Source organism: Zootoca vivipara, chromosome 1, assembly GCF_963506605.1.
Source record: "Zootoca vivipara chromosome 1, rZooViv1.1, whole genome shotgun sequence".
NCBI classification, from domain to species: domain Eukaryota; kingdom Metazoa; phylum Chordata; class Lepidosauria; order Squamata; family Lacertidae; genus Zootoca; species Zootoca vivipara.
Window position 1 is genome coordinate 66,511,024 of NC_083276.1, and position 21,012 is coordinate 66,532,035.

A 21,012-nucleotide genomic window follows, 5' to 3' on the forward strand; every position below is an offset into this window, starting at 1 on the left:
TTCGGATCTATGCAAATGTTAGCAACTTCCTCAAAGATTATTAAACAGGGAAGACATATGCTTTAAGGGCCAAGAAAAATAAATAAATCCCAGAAGAAAAACAAAATACCACATACAATTTCACAGCGTACATAACATTTATTTTCATAAATGCTACTGAATCTGCAATTGAAGGTATTAGACAAAATACAATTAAAAGCAACCTTTTAAAAGTGTAACAGTTAATACACTGGATTACAGACAATAACGTATGCACAGGACTGAACACCAATTAATGTTAAACGATAATCAGCATTCTTTGGATGATGGAATACCTGCAGTTCTGCAATTATTAACTCACAGTATTTCCAATACCAGATGAAAACAGAACAGCTTATCTTCCGACATAACATTAGATTGAAATATGCATTTCAATACAATTTTCTAATCTGAAGAATTTTGCTGATTTACAATTGATTTTATATGTGTATTGAATTAAGAACACACATACACACAACAACAGTTACTGCATGGTGTTTGCTTGTTCAGTGCAGTGGGCTAATGCTAATTGATTATACCCCAACCAGTACACAGGAGGGAATTCAAGTTCAAAGTATTAGACCCCAAACTTTTGATTTTATAAAATGGCTTGCAAAATTATGGAGGTTGAGTTTACTGAGTGTGTGTTTTGGCAACATGTTGCCACTTAACTGGTAAGGAAATTCCTTTTTTATATAAAGGATGTTGAGGTCTTATATTCTGTAGTGTATATTTAAAGGACATTTTCAGACAGAAAACTCAACATTTTTTTAAAAAAGATAAGCTCAATATGTAGTGAATTCAAAACCAATATAGATTTCTGACTACTGAAATATAAACATCACTTTTAAAATAAACTATTTAGTTAGCTGTGCTAGTGTCGGCATGGAACAAAACATTCATGAAAAGAATATAAGGAAGATTTAGTTGGAAAACATCAATATTAAAAGTAGGTGAATTACACTGATGAAGTGCCATTTATCTTAATATCCATGCAAGCTGTATTGATTAACAAATTTCTCCTGCTGTGAGCCTTCCATAAAAATCTCTTCTAGATGCAATCATCATACATAATCAAAGACATCCTAGAATCTCTTGCACCTCCACCCGTAGAATCAATAGAAGCACTTTCGAGGCCTAGATTTCTCATAAGAAATAGATTACACGCATATAAGATAAGGAGGGGACTGGGAGATTAATGTGGTGGAAGGCAGAACATATGAGCTCTCGTTCCTGACTATGTAGCCTGGCCAGTTTTGTGCCATTTTGAGAGCTTTCCAACAAAATTGGATATTTTCCTCTAACAACCACAGAAGTTAAAAACTTTTGTTCTATCTTTGAAAAAGTAGGTTCTCTGGATTGTGCCTTTAGCCAGTCTTAATATCTAGCTGTATCTTGGTGCATGGAATTAACACCACACCAGACAGAACTGGATTCACCCCAATACGTTTCACGTATGTTACTTCTTAGATGAACTGACTGCAGGATTCGTCAAAAGAGGCAAGACCACAACACATTTTATACTGGTGGCAAACTGCTCACTTATGTATAGGTTTTCCTCTAAAAGACAATTAGCAAAAAAGAACAGCACAACAGTCAAGGAACATAGAAAAGAGGGACCCTTCTAGAATTAATGGAGGAGAGAATGGTCCAGTCCAGATGCTTGGCAGCTCCCAAGCTAACTTGCCTTTAGGTTTGCTAGTGTTCAATGAGACCAGAATGAGGAGGAGGGGGAAAAGGAGTTGGAAACAGATACAATTCTGTTGCCCGTGGCAGTTTTATAGCACCCCAAGGCAGTAGTTTTTGCTTTGGTCTTCCTTATCTGGCCCATCAGACTACATGCTTTTAAGAATACTGGTCCAATAGAGGTATGAGGTAATTTCAATGCTGCCCTCACATTTTTATCATGATCTATAAAATGCATTCTGACCCTATTATTAAAAATACAGCCCCGTTCACCCTAAAACTCTCCTTATTTTAACAATAATCTAGGGAACAAATCCTATGTAGACTAGGAATTTATAATAACTAATGCCTCTATTTTGCCCATTTTTTTTAAAAAAAGTATATTTTATACAGAAATAAACCTGTTTATATATATTTCTCTATATTTTTCAGATGCAATAAATACTAGATATAATCTGTAGAATCTATAGGTGATAATTCTCTATTAGAAATATAAGACAGAATCCATTTTTATAGGACAAGTAGTGCTTGGGTATGAAAATAATTAAACTATTTCGTGTTTATAGGTGTCCCTGTATAATTATAGAAACTGCTCTTCAATTAAAACAAATACTTGCTACGAAACATACACATGCTCACCAATTTAGTTACTTTTGCAAAATCAAAGTAATGGCCTTCATGACCCCAGGTATCAATCACTTGTGTTTTTGAAGATGGAATCAGCTGTCATTTACCCGCAAGATACTTTGCTGGTTCCATTCTCAAATAAGCAGTTTGGAATTTCAACAAAAGACATATCTAAGGAATAATTAATCTCAACTGAAAGGTTGAATTTATTCTACAAAGAAAGTGCTACCAGCAACATTATCATCACTTAAAAAGTAGGCAATGGAACCCTAGGTGTTCAAGCAGATTCTCCTGTTCCAAATTATGAAAAGAGGAAACCCTGTGCACCATAGAGGTCAATTTGCCATGTGCGTAGAGCTATACATCCACAGCCTAACAACCTGATCTAACTACCATAGGGACCATATCCAATTAGGAGGTTGAAGAGGAACCTCACATGCATATGGGTGCTGCATATGTGGTTTCTTCACCAATCTAGCTGCCAGAGCTTTTTGGAAAGAGGCAACCGTGTTTAGAAGGGGGAGTTGAGAGGGTTACATTCCACCAACATTTGGTGTGACTGTTGTTTTTCTGACTGGGCTCCATGTGTATAGCTCTGGTTGCTGCTACACATGTGTAGCTGGATCAGGAATGCAACTACCTTCCCATTTCTCAGTATGTCATAAGCTTCTACACCTTCAAGAAGAAAGCTTGCAAAACATTGGTAAGATACGTAAATATAACCACTATTAGTACCTGCATGGTTAACAATAAATCCACCCATTATTGCCCTACATCACTGTAGAAAGGACTAGGTAGCTTTTTTTGCAAAAATGTTTAGTCTTTATTTAGGTGAGGGGCTGTCTTCTTGGTTCATTGAATGAAATTTTGTTCATTCATTCAATGGAAATGTTTATATTATATAGAGTCCAGCATTTTCTTCTTAACATAACTATTAAGCTTCCTCTAAAAATGACAAGACATGCCTAATGTTTCACATTGCTTAAACTCATCAGTTACTCCCAGTGCTATTTTTCTAGAAAAAGAGGTGCTCATCATGAGTACCTCCCTCCTTCTCTTAGAATGGCAATGGCGCCCACCTGAGAGGTGGTGGAACTGAGTTCCGGCTGAAAAAAGCCCTGGTTACACCCCCTATTTATGCAATTCCATTTATTAGAAAAACACACAACTGGGTGAAACCCATTGTTTCTATTTATACAAATCTAACTGATGTGAAATGATAATATAATGATGCAGCAGCTAATGACTATCTAGAAATTCAACAAAGCAAGATTAATATCAGAAGTCTAGGACTTGTTTGCATTTTGTTTCTTTGAAAGGGGTAATCTAGATATTTTTGCTGTGATGTAATTTTTTCCTTTTGCTCAGCATAACTATAAGGTAGACATCCAATGCCCACTTAATGACTTCAAGGGATGGGGAATTTTCTGTTTTCCTTGGCAGCCACTGACTTCAATAGTCCTTTCCTTTTGATTTTCACTTTGATTCTCTAACAGAAGCCACTAGGCACATGGCATTTTGCCTGGAACCTGTGCGCCTGATGAAACATGCTGCAGTTCAAGGGGACCAAACCAAACTGAACCAGAATCTATATCCAAATACCCATTTAGAAAAATATATTTCAGTAAGCTGGAACAATACCTACAATCTCTTTGTTGTCCTGAACTTTTAAAAAGAAAACTAATAACTGGTTCAAAGGGCAATGAAAGGGGTAACTGGTAGTTGGTTAACCAAAAGCTGGGGGATACTAACCATGGAGAGGCATTTCCTAGGAAGGCACTGAAGAAGAAGAAAGGAGCAGGAGAAACAGGAGAGGGTTAAATTTAATAACCTTTTCTCCATCTCCTGTGCTGTTCTAGTCCATCCATTCTCCTGTCTCATGAATTCACTTTGACCCCCTAATAGCAACTTGTCCCCCCCCCCCCAAACAAGGACATATAAAAAGCTAATACTGCTAAACAGAATTTTCATTTAAAAATATCTGGCTCCATTGAGCGTCAGCAGCCATATTTCCTATTAATCAATTCCTTTTTCCAATTAATGTGCTGTTAAAGGCAAAGAAACAGGTTAATAAAAGTTGGTAACTTTAGTACCGGGCAGTCAACCTTTCACAACGTGAAGTGACAGTATCAGGCTAGCCAGATAAACATGAAACTACAGAATTGTGTTGTCAGATTAAATGGAGGAAAGAGATTCTGTTCCTTTTGACAATTAATTCTGCAGATAAAGAGTAGAATTTTGGCAGATACTGATTATCTCTTGCTGCAGCAGCCCTATGCTGGGAGGTCAATCTGCTAAAATTATCCCTTCTATGAAAATACAGTGTGTGCAACAGCCCTGCCTCATATTTAATCCAGTGATGCAACAGAGGAGTTGCTTCGTGTTTATCCAGAGTCAAGTGCTTTCGGATATTACCAAATTAGCCCAGAACAACTCTATTTTGAGTAAAAAGCTACTATTTTGAGTAAAAAGCTACTATTTTGAGTAAAAAGCTACAAAGAAAGGGCAATTATGTGATTGCAGAAAGCACCATATCCTGAAAACACTGTGCTGTTCACAAAGGAGCAGGTCCCTCCCCTTGATTTTAGTGAAACTTACTTTCAAGTACTACCTTTAGAGTTGCAGCCAACAGATTAATGTTGCAGCGGGAAAAGACACTATGATCAACCATGTGATCAACCATGTGATCATCTAATGCTTGTGGGATGGATCAAGATGTCCCATGAACAGAACACTGCTTACAGGATGCTGTTGCTGGAAGAAGTGGGGAGAAAAGGCTATTTTGGTCCATTTCCCCTCCTCTCTGTTCTGGAGAGTTGGAGGACCCCCAGAAACAGAATGGCAGGTGGCATGGGAAGCTACAGCAAGAATAGCCACCTTGCCTTTCTCTGGCAACAGCTTCAGCTAGATCTCACCTCCTTTTGTATAATGTCTGCCAATATAATTAGAGGGTTAATATATTCATGGTGGTGGTTTTTTTAATTAAAGTAAAGATAATTAAGATGCAAAGGAAGGCAGGGTTCTTAGGGAAGATCCTATATGTGAACCTAACTCCAAGTGGTGAAGCATCTCAACCAGAAGGGAGAAAAGTTGCACCTGCTGACCCTCTTTTACAGAACTCTTAGGTACACAGGAGCCTTTGTATCTGGTTACCCTAAAAGCCACCATCAGATAATTCAGACGTGTCTATTTTTTGTGCAGTGATTACACTGTTTGTATGCACCCTCATGTGGTGAAAAATGGTATGTAACCTATCATATACATATGCATATTGCAAATGAGTTTTACCTGGATACATTATGCCCCTCCCTACCCCCCATTCTCACCACACAAGGCAGAAGGGATGGTCAACCGAAAAAACTAATGAGATAGTCACCTCTTGGCACCTTTACTAACATGAAGGTGATGATTGGCCTGGGCTACTGAATATCTAGAGGCAACTGACCAGCATCAGGAAGGCAACAGGCATATCCTTATACAATATTAACCCCTTTGCTTGCATTACAAAAAACAAACAAAGACACAAATCAAATGTGAACTAACTAAAGGAGTCATACCACCTCTTCACTAAGCATAAGAAATATTTAAAATCAGAACCACACGGTATAAGATAGGTACGGGATGTTATTTTACGTTTAGGCATTATCATTTTGGTAGAGACGAATAAAAAAATAAATAAAAGTAAGCTATTTTCCCCTAAACGTTCAGTACAAAGTATGCATGGGACAAATTGCAGCACAAATTATTGGTGCTGATCCTAAAATTAAAATGTTTGTATTTTAACAGGATTGAGCAAAGAATACATACCAAAAAAACCCACAACTTCTTCTGTATACAGTATATATCCTGTTGAAATTCAAAAATCCAAAAAAAATAATTTTCGGCTTAGTAATAATCAATGCAAGAGAACCTGATTTTAATAAAATGTTCAACATTTCTCATTCATTTTAGATCTCCAAGGTATGCAAAGCCAAGGTATGCAAAAATAATTCTTTATTTGAACAACCTTTACCTTTGCTTCTGTCACCAAAGCTGCTTCTTACTTGTACCAATTACGTCATTTTATGTTTCAATTATGTAAACAAAGCTTATTTCAATATCCTGGCAGGGCTGATCCCACCTGGATTCTAGCACACGAGCCCACTGCATTGACTTTCTATGTGCTTTGCTGCAAAAGAGTTTCCAAACTGAAACTATCTACATACTTCGTACCACAGCGTTTGCAAATAGGCAAGAGTATCACATTGTAGAAAATACTACATATTGCAGGTTATTTTAAATGCACGGTATTTAAAGGAAAGCTGTATGATGTGTGAGCTTGTAGGAATGAAAAATGATGAGGAATGTATGCACAGGGAACACATACCTGGCCCCTTATAGGGCCCGTCAGTCAAATTATGAAGCTCAGTTTCATAGCTCAGTTTGCATCATGCCACCTATGGTGTCTCTCTCTCTTACATTCTCCATGATCTTTGTAATAGTGCTCATAAATCTCATTAGGAATACAATGGATCCTTTCTTTGAAATAAATATTCAATAAACACAGGCAGAGAAAACGTCCTGCAGCTCAATCCACAACTTAATTAAACTGAAGCATTTCGATCCGATTGATTCTATGGAACAACTGAGCATCAACTTCTTAAAAGCAGCAGTTTGCACAATCTAAAATTACTCCTGGGTGTGTGTGTGGTAGGACAGGGGAGAGTCCCTGGCTACCTTGATATGTCGGAGCAACACAGATTTCTGCTGCTAGTCCAGCTTGTCTTGATGAAGAGCTAAACACATTGAGAAAGGACTATCCTCTTTCTGGGCTGATTATGTCCTTTGTGTAGCATAGCTGAGTAATGTACAGAAAGCAGCAACTGCCAAAGCACCAAATACTGCAGGCATACCTATTCTTTGGCTTAGAGAGGATCCCGCAGAAGAAGACGGCACATTCACCATGTAGTAGTGCACAGACCTGTGTCATGTGATCTTCTTGGTTATTGTGGCAGCAGAGCTCACAGGAAGAGGCTGGCATTTCTATCAAGATCAGTTTGTTTCTCTTAACCTGGATGTGGGATCAGGCTTTCTTGCTTGCTCTCCAAGAAATCAAGAGCTAGTTAAAACAAAGGACTATGCATCTTCCAGCAGACACTCACTTCATAATATTTTGGATTGCAGACAAGACCGAATTTAAAACATTTTTTGTGCAAAACAAACATAGCAAGAATATGAAATATGTGAAGGAAGTGTAGTACAAAAGTAAAAGAACGATTGCAAAAAAAAAGGAGTGGCTGTTGGGTTGGTTGGTTCCTTACTTAGCCACCTGTGGGATCCCAAGGGACTTCTTCATTCTAAGTTTCTGTATTTGGTGAACAGATTGTACAGCACCCTTAGAGTTGACTTTAAGTCACAGTTTACGATGTCTAGAAAAAAAAGGGAAGAAATGCTGAGCTTTAAATGACCTCGGTGAACAAATAAAACAGCCCATATTTGGAGGACACATCATCACGCATCTGCCTCTATAGGCAAATACTGCAGTAATATATGAGCTGGGCTGCTTTGGTCAACTTCAATAGGATTTTAGCAACAGTATGCTCAAAACCAGCCACAAGTGCATTCATTTAAGAATAGGCCTGTACCAAACTTTTGACCAACCAAGCTGAATGTAGCCAACCCACTATCTAGTTATAGCTCACAAGCAGCTGACAGAACGTCATTTTTAGAGCCTACCTGGACCTCCAAAAAGATGGGCTTGTCAAGCACCTGGCAGGTAACCAGAAAGGGTTGGTGAACTGTGCTTAGCTTGGTGGGTCACAAGTTGTGCAGTGCAGGCCTGAGTCAGACCTTCAGCTGTAACTGAACATTGTGGGCTCTTTTTCAGTATTGTGATTGAGAAACACAGTTCAGGTCTTTGTCCTTAGTAATTAATATCCATCTCATGCCTTCATTTGAGAATGGTAATTTTATCTCAAGTGAAATACGCAAAGCCTACTTTTGTTAAGTACTTCTCCAGATTGAACATACCATTCATTTTAATAAGTTTCAGCAGAACATGAAATAACATCCTAATTTTTTCTTGGAATTTTCTAAGGCTCTAAAATATACATGATTTATGTATTCTGAACAGCAAAGTGAAATTTCCCCATTGCTCCTTAGTTGTACAAACTGTAAATGTTCGCGGTGTAGCATTTGGTTGTACCATACGTTCGCATATTTATGAAAACTGCTGGCCTATTGCAAATCATTTACACAATCAGAGTGATGGAGATAGCTAAATGATAAATAAATGAAATTATTAGCATCCGAAACCCATTATGCTACATAGGTTTTTATAGGATCCAGACTGGGGGACCATATGGTAAGCTGGCAAGTCTAATTATACAATAACACTTTTATTACACAATTCAGTTGGTTTAGGGGCTATCATGGAGCATAAAGCCCCACAAATACCTTGGTGATTTGAATATTAAAATTCCATAGCAGGATCATCTTGGGCGTATTTTTATTTGTTTATTAATGATTCTCTATTTATGCATGTGTCAAGAAATGCATATGCATTATGCATATACCAGAAAACCAGCTAAAATAATTGTAAAATTATTACAAGAAATAAGTGAAAATAGATGTCCATTTTGAATTGTTTTAAAACCTAAGTCTTGTTGGGGGGAGAACATGTCTTCATTGTTTTTGGGAAATGTGTGCCTTTTTGTATCTTAGCAGGAACAGAGCAGGGGCAGCCATTCTAAAGCCTCTGTTCCAGGTATCTTTCCAAATGTGTGATGTGCCCAAGAGCCCCAAACAGATATTGGAAAATTCCCTGCTCTGAGCATTTCAGGCTTGCGAGTATGAAAAAGAAAAGCACTTCACTGTTCAGTGAAACCCAGTTATTGCTTCAGGGGGGGAAACCTGTTGTTTCATTTCAGTTATTTTTCATTCTTAAATACTTTTATAACATCATGCCATTATTTTTAAAACCCATTTATCAAAGCAAGAATTAAATTAAAAAGCTATTTTCTATTCACAGTTAGATTAAGATTCTTTTCAGTCTTCTTATGCTCACTGCAATTTTTAAACATGGGCATTCTGCCCAATGTAGCAACATATAAAACAGATGTGTTTTTCCGTCCACATTGAGCAGGAAGTTTCATATTAAGCTTTTCAGTAATTGCACATGCAATGTCCTATATATACACACACATAAGCATGTAAATGAATGCTGAAACATTTGTGTGGTTTGATTTACAGCAGGGGGTGGAATCAGCCATCTCTTTGAGCAATAAATACCTGGGAAACTGAAGTGCTATAATGACATTAAATGTCCACAAGGGATGTGGGATCATAGCAATTCTCCATTTTCATTCTGGCTCTAGATTTCCCATGCTATCTCCCCTCACTTTAACTGAGGCCATGTGTTAAAAGTTACCATTAATCTACCTAAGCAATACAGCCTAGAACAATTGCCTCTGAAGTTAATGATCTGTGTTTCTAACATTGCATCATTACACCCACGTTTTCAATTTATGCGTTTAAACAACAATATCCTAAGCTACTGAAGTGGAAGAATAAGCTTCACTGCAAGAAGCAAAGTTACAGGGAAGCAGGGAACCTTCCTGGTAGTGGCGCCCACCCTGTAGAACGCCCTCCCATCAGATGTCAAAGAGATAAACAAGTACCTGACACTTTAGAAAACATCTGAAGGCAGCCCTGTTTAGGGAAGTTTTTAATGTGTGACATTTTAATGAATTTTAATCTTGTTGGAAGCTGCCCAGAGTGGCTGGGAAAACCCAGCCGGTTGGGCAGGGTACAAATAATAATAAATAAATTATATTATTATTATTATTATTATTATTATTATTATTATTATTATTAAGTACCAAAATAAAAATGACTTGGAGACTATGCATTGGAGGTGTGCATTCATTTCCTATGACTTAAAAAAGAAAAAAGAATCAAATTGAATGAGTTTCACAGGCATTATGAATTTGTTACGTTTGATTTCATTTACCCTAGCAGCAGCCAAGACAGTTGTTTGGCTGAGAGAAGGGACAAAGAAACAGGAAAAAAATTGGGTATGCATCTGTCTAACGATAGACAGATCTCCTGTTGCCACTAATAGTGGTACCTTCCATCCAGTCAACATGAGATTTTCAGGCCTGCTAATACTCCTTCAAGGGAACACACACACACTAAACTTCAGACTGCTAGGTAATATGGCCCCACATAGCCTAAGCAAAGAGGTACACAGAGACACAACTGAAGCGCTATTTGTCTCACCTATTTTTAGCCTGAGGGTTATAGTCCCATTGAAATTCATGGAATCAAATTAGTCATTTCCATTACTTTCAGTGGTCTCCTCAAAATAGAACTTACCCGAATCCTGCCCTGCAGCTTGCACTGAACACCTGAAGCATATGAGAAGTCATTTTATCCCCAAATTACCCCCAGAGATCATTCCAAATGCCTCAAATGTTCAATGCAAAAATTGTAATTTGCCCTGAACACCCAACACATTAACTCATCTAGAGAACCTACAGCAGTGGTTCCCCATCAGCAAGCCACTGAAGACACTCAACCCCCACCCCCCAGTTTTTCGAAAACCAAGCCATGGAACCTCTTTTTCTGATATCTTTCTGGTAGTTTTTATGTGAATAGTACTGCAGTCCCCTGGGGTCCATGAACCACCAACTGGGAACCACTAGCCTATGGAATACAGTGGGTAAAGGGACTCTAGAACAGTTGGCACTACCCTCCTCAAGATCTAATGCAGAAGTAGCAAATGTGTTGAGCTCCCCATGTTGTTGAGTTCCAGCTCCCATCAGTTCCATCTAGCACAGTGAAATAGGAAGAGTCAATCGATTTAATCCTCAAATAAAAGGTGGAATTCCTTTCCCATGGTCTCTCTTGCTTACAGTACTCAGCCATTTATCCTTATTTAAAGCTGTAAGTTTATAGTCTGTTCTCGCTGTTCAGAAATATACCTTCTGGCCTTGGTTTTGGTTTTTCAAGCCCTCCATCTTGCATCAGCTCAAACGCAAAGGACACGTTGAGTACCTGGTGATTCAATTAAGAGACAGCAATCATTCATAATTCTAGGTTTCTGTGCAGAGCACATAGCAAGGCTCAGTATAATACTTAATACTATGGTTTGCAGAGAGGAATTTATATGTATAAATCATTTCAAAAGTTGGAAATTGACAAAAACTGCATATAAAAACAATTACTGAAAGAACTTCCAGGAGTGATGTTCAACTAATCTTCTGTGTTACGCTTTCTGGTGTAAAAACCCCATAACATTGGAAACCTCAGTTCTTCTTTAAATGTAAATACAAATTCCAACAGGAGAATTACCTTTTGTTCAAAACTATCCGGAGTCAAAAAGAAGCTGTGAAGAGGCACAAAGTAACCTTCAAGAAGACCCATCAGGAGCACGAGGTACACACCATCTGCAAACTTTAAGGCGGCATAATTGTTTTCAGCAACATTTCACAAACAGTAATCTCACGGTTGTAATCAAGATAGAAACTGTCCAATTTTGAACAAACAACCAGAGGTTGCACAGAAGGAACCTCTATGAATAATGGCAGAAGTTGAGCACAGAGCAAGTGTTTAGAAGAATTAAGGTGCCAGAACAAAGACACCTAGTGGCATGATAAAGATCTGATCTACATGACTGCTTTGCATTTTTACCAAGAGGAGGCTCTGTTTCATCTGCACATCTTACTCATAATTTACTAGCCTGTATAGAAAAATCCTAGAGAAAGATGTAAACCCATCAAATACCTGGAGACAAATTTAGCACCTTGGGCAAGGTGCAAGATGAATTTATTACATTTTTATCTTGCCCTTTCTCTAAGGAGAATATACTTGCCATCCCTGATGAAGTCAGGAGTTCCTGTCTTATTGTGGTTTTTAACATAAAGAAACTGGATTGCACTGCCCCATTATCCCTCCTTTGCTCCTTCCATGGAGCCATAATTACGCCTGTATTCTGTAATGTCTGAACCCTAGTTCGGGCCTCCTTAACAAGCCAGGATCACTAGCCAGCCTTAAACCATAACTTATTGACGACTCGCAACTGCTGTATTGTTAATGAGAAACAAAGCAGGATCCCAGATTTGGATGTTGTGGGAGCCCAACCTTAATTGTGGCTTCCTGCTTGCATCAAGGTAAAACTGAAGAAGGAAGGACCAGGAAACGGGCACCAGCATGTTGTTCATTGATGAAAAAGCGGCAGCCTTGACTTAACATGGCACATGAATGCAGCTACTGTTAGCCCTGTCAGTATTGTTGGGGGAAACAATCTCCCCTCAGAGTTGTGTGTGTGTGTGTGTGTGTGTGTGAGAGAGAGAGAGAGAGAGAGAGAGAGGCTCAACCCATAGCTCTATATTCTACAATGTATTGTGTATTAAACAATGGATATGTTCAAATGAAATCTTTTCTCTGAAAGTGAGAAGCAACTTCATGATGATAATAAAGCTCATGTGCTTTAGCACACATATTTTTAAACAATACGTATTTAGTTATTTAAGAACTCCTCCCCACAAAGCAGGTATGATGTTTAAAAGGACTAGAAGAATGTCAAGGATAACTTTCTTAGGAAGTTCTTTCTTCCACTTGTTTTAAAAATGAGATCCCATACTGCGCAAATCCTGAGGGGTTTTTGTTTTCTTTTTTGAAAGCTCAGAATTATTCCCTTCATTTTTTCATCCTAAATAAACAGATGAATAGATATTGTTCCTGAATCTAATCTAAGAGTAGACACAAGAGTCTTCCCTATGATTTAAAAGGAAATAGCTGTAGAAAAAAATGTGTCTGTTTGCTTAGAATGAGCTGGTTTGGACATCGGAACAAATCATAGTTTATTGTGAAAGAAGCAAGCCACAGCAAACCTCAGGCTCATCCCGAGTTCTATTTTGCAATTGACCACAGTTCAGTGTTAGGTCTGAATCTTAAACTGCCCTTGATTTTAACTATGATTTGACCTGGCAACGTGTGAATGGCAATGTTAATCTTAGCATCACATAACTCTTTCTAATGCCTACTGTCAACAGTAGATCTTCCTTCTCTCAAATCCTGATTATTTCATTCCTCTCCAGCAGATCGCATTTCATTTTAAACCCCAGTTATTTGCTATTGACCCTTCTCTTAGCCTCTGGCAGTGCAATCAACCTCTCAATATGGTGAATGCCAGTTTCAATGGCATATTTGGGGGGATTTCCAACATATTCGGAGCCAGAGTTCTTCCATCAAGAAAACAATGAGATACATAAACCACCAAAACAAAGACTACCCTTTAATGCCCCAGTGACATAATCCTTCTCAATATCTTATTATTCACTTCTTCCAAATTCATGCAAATGACTTCATACTCAAGGAAAAGGGAACTCAATTCCTGCCAAGGCTTTCCTTCTACTCCAGCAACAACCAGCTCTCCTGCAGATTATTTTGTGACAGCATCAAGAGGCTCAGTAAACACAGGAAAAACTGTGATGGATGGCATTCAACTTGTGGGCTTTCCATTGACTTCCCCAGTTATATTCAGGATAAGTTCTACTTTTTCTTTCGGTGTGTTTTCATAAATGCCTTCATTTGAGGCTTTCAAACAATGGTTGGGTGGCCATCTGTCAGGGATTCTTTAGCTGTGGTTCCTTCATTGCAGAAGGTGAAGCAGGTAAAGCTTGAAGTCCCTTCCAACTCTACAATTCTATTATTCCAGCTCTTTCTGACCTTGGAGGAACCAGCTACCTATGGCAATTAGCTCTCTGATGTGGCCCCATCCATGGTAGTCTGTAAAATTGGGAGGCTTACAGACCAACTGCCCAGTAAGTACCTTTTGTGCAAAAATAAGTAGTTTCACAGCTGCTGTGGAAAATGGAAGGTGGTGTACAAACAAGCTGCTCTCCACCTCCAACACCCTCCACTCCCATGAAAAACCACACTCTTTTGCAAGCTACATTCCCGTGTGAAACATCTAATTTTAGAACTTGCAAATAGAAAATAAAAGGCAGATTGCTCCTCAATGCCCAGCGACTGGTAGATGTTTTCTCAATGGGAGCTAATGATTAGGAAACAGCTGGAGAACTTTCTTAAGTGCTTTGAATGGGAGAGATTACTCTGGAATTTCTGGAATGTGAAAACTATGAGTGCTTGGGAGAGGCAACATAACTCCCCACCCCCCACTCCAAAGGCCTATGAAATATCTGTATATGAAGGAGCAGCAATTCTTAGACACACAGAGACAGGAGCAAGGACAGAGCAGAGAGTAAGCCATGGGGAGGAACCATATTTGGGTAAGGGGTGCTTCTCTATGGGGGCTGATGTGAGGGAGCAGATCTGATGCTTTGTAGGAGTGTATGCTGCTGGCTTCCACCTGTACATGGGGAAGGAGCACAGCTTAGTGGCGGAGCTCATGCTCTGTATGCAATCGCCAGCAGCTCTAGGTAGGGCTAGGAATGTTCCTTGTCTCAAACTTTGAAAGCCACTGCCTGTCAGTTTTGCTATTACAGTGGTACCTCGAGTTACAAACACCTCAGGTTACAAACGCTTCAGGTTACAAACTCTGCTAACCTAGAAGAGTTACCTTGAGTTGAGAACTAACTTTGCCCCAGGATGAGAACAAAAATCGTGTGCCGGCGGTGCAGCAGCAGCAAGAGGCCCCATTAGTACGGAGTCGCTCGGTCACCCGGGGCGGCAACCCACTCCGTAGTGCGCATGCACAGTGTCGCTATGGAGCGCGCACGCGCGATGTCACTTCGTAATGACGCATGTGTTGCTCCATAGCAACGCTGCACATGCGCACTACGGAGTGGATTGTCGGCGCTCCAGCACTGGGATCCTCGAGGATCCCGATGCTAGAGCAGCGCAACCGGCAAACTGCAAGCAAGCTGTGGAGCGAGGTTTTTAACAAAGCCTCACTCTGCAGCTTGCTCGCTCACCTGCTAGGCGCGCTCAAGCGGAAGCGAAGGGTGGGCCACGGAGGGGGGCGAGCAGCTGCCACTGACACCCCTCCCTGGCCTGTCCCTCACCTCCACCCCAGCAGGAAAAAGCAAAGTGCGCTACGGAGCGGGTTGCCAGCGGCGTCACTCCAGCGCCGGGATTCCGGTGCTGGAGCGCCGCCACCACTGGCAAACCGTGAGCAAGCTGCGGAACGAGGTTATTTTAAAAGCCTCACTCTGAAGCTTACCTGCTCGGCGCGTGCTTTGCTTCTTCCTGTTGGGGCGGAGGCGAGGGGCGGGCCAGGGAGGAGCGTCAGTGGCAGCCGCTGGTGCCCCTCCCTGGCCTACCCTTTGCCTCCGCCCCAGCAGGAAGAAGCAATGCGCGCCAGCCGAGCAAGTGAGCGAGCGGCCAGCTGCCGAGCAAGGCTTTTTACTGGGCGGCGGCTGGCTGCTCGCTCGTGGGGGGGGGAGCCGAGTGTCACCCCCATCCAGGGTGGCACCCAGGGCGAACTGCCCCCTACGCCCCCCTTGCTATGCCCCTGCCCATTAGCAAAAGCACACCTCTAGTTAAGAACAGTTACAGGTTAAGAACGGACCTCCAGGACAAATTAAGTTTGTAACTAGAGGTACCACTTACTGAGCTAGATGGGACACTGGTCTGGCTCAGTATCAGGGGCTTTCTATGTCCCCACTCTACTCCAATGTTTGTAAATAAACAAAATATTACAAAATGCCACATGCTTCCAATGACTCTTCCTTTGAAGGAAACCGAAACCCAAGTTGTGTTGCCTCGGAACTATTCAGGGAAGCAGGGAGTGTAACACAATGTACATGTTTTTCAGAGGGGTAACTATACTTATCTGTTGTGGTGGTGGGGGAATCCCACTAATAATATTATGGAACCGTGAAGACTAACAAGTGTGTTGTGACACAAGCAAGCGTTCCCCAACCTGGTACCCTTCTGTTGTTGGCCACGCTAGCTAGCGATGATGCAACTTGCAGTCCAAAACATGTAGCATTCCTCGTTGGTGAATGCTAGCACAAGCTTCCACTTCATCAGATTCACAAAGTGTAATCTTCTGTGGCATGTACAGGGCTTGGAGAAATGAATTGGATATTGCACTAAGCCAGCCACTTTGTGGTTTGTTTCCCTGTTCAACTAAACTTAGATTTAGCATTACGTGTGAATGTACTCAGTGTGTGAACTTGCAAACAAATGGAACGAGGGGGAGGGGCAAGATAAAACAATGTATTTTCTCCTTTCTAGCGTACTGGACCTATACACACAAATGGTTCCAGATGACCCACTCAACCTAGTTAGCTGCATTCTTGTTTCCTCACAGCAAGCATATTAACTTGCATTCTGGGTTACCCAGCTTGTGCCTATCAGCACCCATAGTTACAACTGGCAAATACATTTCTCTGTGTTAACTTGCACATGTTAGCTAAGCAAAGTCTGTTTTAAAAAAAACTAACTAAAACTCAAAACAACTTGGCAATAGCTTGACACAGCCTAAACAAAATAAACTGGGAATATACGAACAACACAGGAAACTACTTCCTGCTTCTAACACAACTATATAATCCTACCTGGGTTTCCAGTTCTGTAACCTCCAAATTCAGCTTATTCAGGTGTTTATTCACAAATGTTATGAGAGTCTGAAAATTAAGAGCATACGTAGCTGATTTTAGATCAGCAAAATTTAATTGTTTAAAAGTGTGCTTAAGTTAACATGCAGAAATGCTAACCAAAAGTTCATAATTTTATAAAAGGTTTATTTAATGCCTTAACTTTTCAGTTTATAAGAGACAGGCTTTAAGTTTTAAATATTTTATGGTTTTATTCATTGGTCAAAAATCCAACTTTGTCAAGCCCCATCACAAACACTGAACAAATAATAAACACATACTGTTCATCACTTTAAAAGCTATATGGGTTATTGCTGCAGTGATATGATGGAGGAGTAGAGAAAATAACACTGGAGCCAAGAGGTAAGTTGATATAAAATGGCATGCCACTGTTCTTTTCAAGGAAGCCCCGCTGATCTATATCAGCTGGAGATCATATTGCAAAATTCTATAAAATGGAAATTCCTCTATCTGACTTTTATAGTGCCAAGTCTATAAAATGTTGAGAAAGTATATATAATGTCAAGAAAAACTTTCAGATATTCATACTGCCAAGGACAAAGATTTTCATTAAAGTAGAAAAATGGGCACACCATTCCTGGACTTAATAAAGGTTTTATATTTGCGCCATTTTGCAATTGCTAATATTCATAGAGCTCTATCAGATGTACTTGGGGCTGTATTGCATACTAAAATAGACAAGCAGGCTTATGACCCAAGGAGCTTATATATCTGAACTTCTGAACTCCTCCTCTCTGAACGTGTTCTAATGGTACTTCCTGAGGAAGGTGTTGTATGTGGGCAGTGCATGAACTACAGAGGAAAACACATCTGAGACTGCTCCAAACCCTCCAAAATGGCAAGAATGCTTCCTTGGGTCTTATGGTGAACAACTGGGAAGTTCCTCTTATGCATCAAGATAGAGATATGAGATGCAAACTACTGGTACTCAGATTAAGCTAGCTTGCTAGGTAAGTAGGAAAGAAAATTTCCAACCTTCTTCACAACATTGAGTTTGTCTGGAGCATGGTCAAACAGTGTGTCAAATGCATCCCTTTCTGAAACACACGTAATAACAACAAGCTATTAGATAATGCAACATTGTAGGATGATAATTCCAAGGCTAGAAGGCCTCAAGTGCTGAGATAGCTATACTAAAATCATCCTTTATCTTGGTTTACCAAATTCATATTCAAGCTAACCTACTGTAACACGGGTTTATTTCTAAGTATAGTGCACATGGAGCAGATTATCAGGATTATCAGATTATCAGGAAGGAAAGTCTGTACTGGAAGATCACAACACCATTAGCAGAATCTTAAATAACCCTTTAAGAAAGGGATTTCAGACACTCAAATAATGTGCTATAAAAATAATGACATGCAAGAATGTGTCATGTTAGTGTGCTCAAAGAAACAACACTACTAGGTAAAATTATCTGCTTTCAAAGTAAACATTGACACGTCACAAAAAATTAGGATTCCCAATTTCATCAGTTTGGTGTCCTTTGGCAATTAAAACTGCCTATGCATATACTAAGAGTAGATCTCCGAAAATGTATGGCGCTTGTTCTGGATACTGCAGGTCACACCCAGGAGATCCACACGTGTGTCCAGTGCCTGATTATTGTCAATATTGAGGAAATAATTCTCCAGAGCTTTTTCCAACATGAAAAGGAAATTGGCATTCAGGATGCAACATAGACCACCTGTGTTTGGGACAGTGGAGCATATGTTGGGAGCAGGGGGGGGGCACAAACCAATGTTGATTTAGGAAATATATACTATTCTCAATCTCTCCCCGGCCCACTTTGGAATACGGACTTCTTGGTTTACAGCACTAAGATTTACACACCAACCAAGACAACTATGAACAATGACAACTATGAACTATGTACAGCTGGTTTTGAACAAAACAAGCAGCTGCAGCAGAATTAAGTGAAGTCCACTTTAGAAACCTTTCAAAAATGCTAGGAATCAAATGAGACTTACCATGCCGTCCTGACAATGCCCTGTAGAAAGAGAAATAATGCAATTATATGTGTACACACACTTACAGTAATTTAATATATTTCTTTCAGTGCAGAGAGAAAACTGTATATATGGAGTAAATATGCATCTGGTCATATATAAGACTTTGTATTTATAGCAACTGAGGAATAGCCCCACAGGCTTTTCAATAACATTGTATTATGTCCACCGACTCGAATTAAACTGAGCATTTCAGCAATATCACAAACTTCCTTGGGTGAAAGCCATTTAAGAAGGGAAATGGATGGTTCAAACTTTTTTTCTCTCTACCACTGAAATGTTTGGAAGGAAAGCAATCTATTTGTATGCTTCTTTTCTGAAGTGGAAATAATAAAACTTGGGATGTGGAAAAACAACAACCCTAAAATACATATAACCAGGAACATTTCTGTTAAGAAATAACTACTTGAGTATGCAAACTGCTATATCGGCAGCATTTGTACATTTTCAGTTGCCAACCTTTCCACATTGTTTACAGTATCTGTTGTGGAACCTTTCTTAACAGTTAGGTTATAAGCCGTGTCCGAAGCAGTCCTCTCTTAGAATCCCCAGGAATGAAGGTTAAATGTTAACAAATTATTGAATTTCCAAAGCAGATCAAACAACAGGAATGTTGACATACTCAGTGTTACCAGTTATTTCCTCTTGGATCTGACGGGACTGGAGGATTCCTTCTCGTTTCTGGGGGGGTGAGGGAAAATGATTGATAATTTAATATTTTCAACACCAATATTTAGTGATTTTGTGTGTGTGTATGTGTGTATACACACACAGAGATATTCATACACACACTTACATATATGCACACATACACACATGCACATACTCTGTGTAAAATAACTACAAAATATGAATGCCATTACCGTAAATAGACAACCTAAATATAAAATAACTCCCCTCCAAAATTACATCATTTCTATTTGTGTACAATCTAAGAGACTTTGTATGTTGTCTAAAAGGCACCTGTCCTGTGTGCAAACAAACAGGAAGGAATGCCTCACCTCATGTGACAGAAAAATTATCTGGAAATCGCAGGTAAGATTACTGACAGCCATTCACCAACCTTATAGGAAAAGTCATTAGATTAGATTAAATTGAAATATATTGAGCAGATGGGGGGGCACACATTGGGCTGGAAGGGCAGAAGAAGGGGAAACCCACTCATCTTATGGTGTATCTCAGCCGTTCACTTCAGAGATCATTGTATGATACCTGTACACTTACATTTTGAGCTAAAATCATATTTGACATGCTTCGCATATCGACATTACAAGTGATCTGATGTGACTTCAAAGAAGGACAATGAAATGCTTAGCAGTGCCTAAGGAAATGCTTGTCCTTCTGACTACTTTTGTTGGCCAGGACTGATACAAACCAACACATACATGCTAATAGTTATTGCATTCTTGAAATACTGTGTAAAAACAAAGATCTTTTTAAAGATACAATCATTCCTACCTGGACAACAACAACTTGTATAGACACATGATCCGGCAGTCTGATTGGGGCTCGAAAGTACTGTGATAACGCAACCAAAAGGTGCAGTATTGCAACAAGACTTTTAGCATGGACAGCTGAAATAGATTAAGAAGTCAAATTCTGTAAGACAAACTAAAACAAATATTTATTTTAACATGCAGTGCCCCCTTCCTTAACTATGTGGGTTATTTTATCCTTTGGTGTTGCTGCCCGCCAGAGATTGCTGAAAGAGTGTTTTCTTCTAACTCCTTCTCTTTCCTGCCATAAATCAACTGGTTCTATGAAAACAACTAAATCAAAAATACTCCTCAGGTAAGATTTTGTTGCATGCCTGGATCCCACTGGCTTGAAGATGGAAATCTAAGCTTGATTCAAAACACAGATTTTATTATGCCGCTATATTAAGTGCTATCTATGCACTCCCAGCACCGTGCCTTTATCTTCCCTATTCCTGTGTCGATTTATGAACTATCAGAAGAATATTTTTGTATTCATAACATGCACTTAATTCATTTTTAAGTGTCACAATGTCTGCAGGAAGATGAATGAGCCCATTTAGCTTGTACCCTTGAGCAATAACTTACTAAACTGGATGACTCAAACATTCTTCATGAACTTGTTAA

The 21,012-nt window shown here is 39.5% G+C and overlaps 1 protein-coding gene across 2 annotated transcripts in view; it reads right to left on the bottom strand.

The window, feature by feature from the left end:
- Positions 1 to 1,768: 1,768 nt before the first annotated feature.
- PARVA (parvin alpha) overlaps positions 1,769 to 21,012 on the bottom strand; it is a 71,221-nt gene continuing 51,977 nt past the window's right edge. For both annotated transcript variants that reach the window (XM_035118864.2, XM_035118872.2), the window contains exons 6-13: positions 20,369 to 20,484; positions 19,533 to 19,591; positions 18,872 to 18,891; positions 17,877 to 17,938; positions 16,842 to 16,910; positions 11,665 to 11,766; positions 11,295 to 11,367; positions 1,769 to 7,739 (exon numbers count right to left, since the gene is read on the bottom strand). In XM_035118864.2, coding sequence (XP_034974755.1) covers positions 7,663 to 7,739; positions 11,295 to 11,367; positions 11,665 to 11,766; positions 16,842 to 16,910; positions 17,877 to 17,938; positions 18,872 to 18,891; positions 19,533 to 19,591; positions 20,369 to 20,484 — 578 coding nt within the window. In that variant the 3' untranslated portion in view covers positions 1,769 to 7,662. The remainder of the gene's footprint in view (positions 7,740 to 11,294; positions 11,368 to 11,664; positions 11,767 to 16,841; positions 16,911 to 17,876; positions 17,939 to 18,871; positions 18,892 to 19,532; positions 19,592 to 20,368; positions 20,485 to 21,012) is intronic.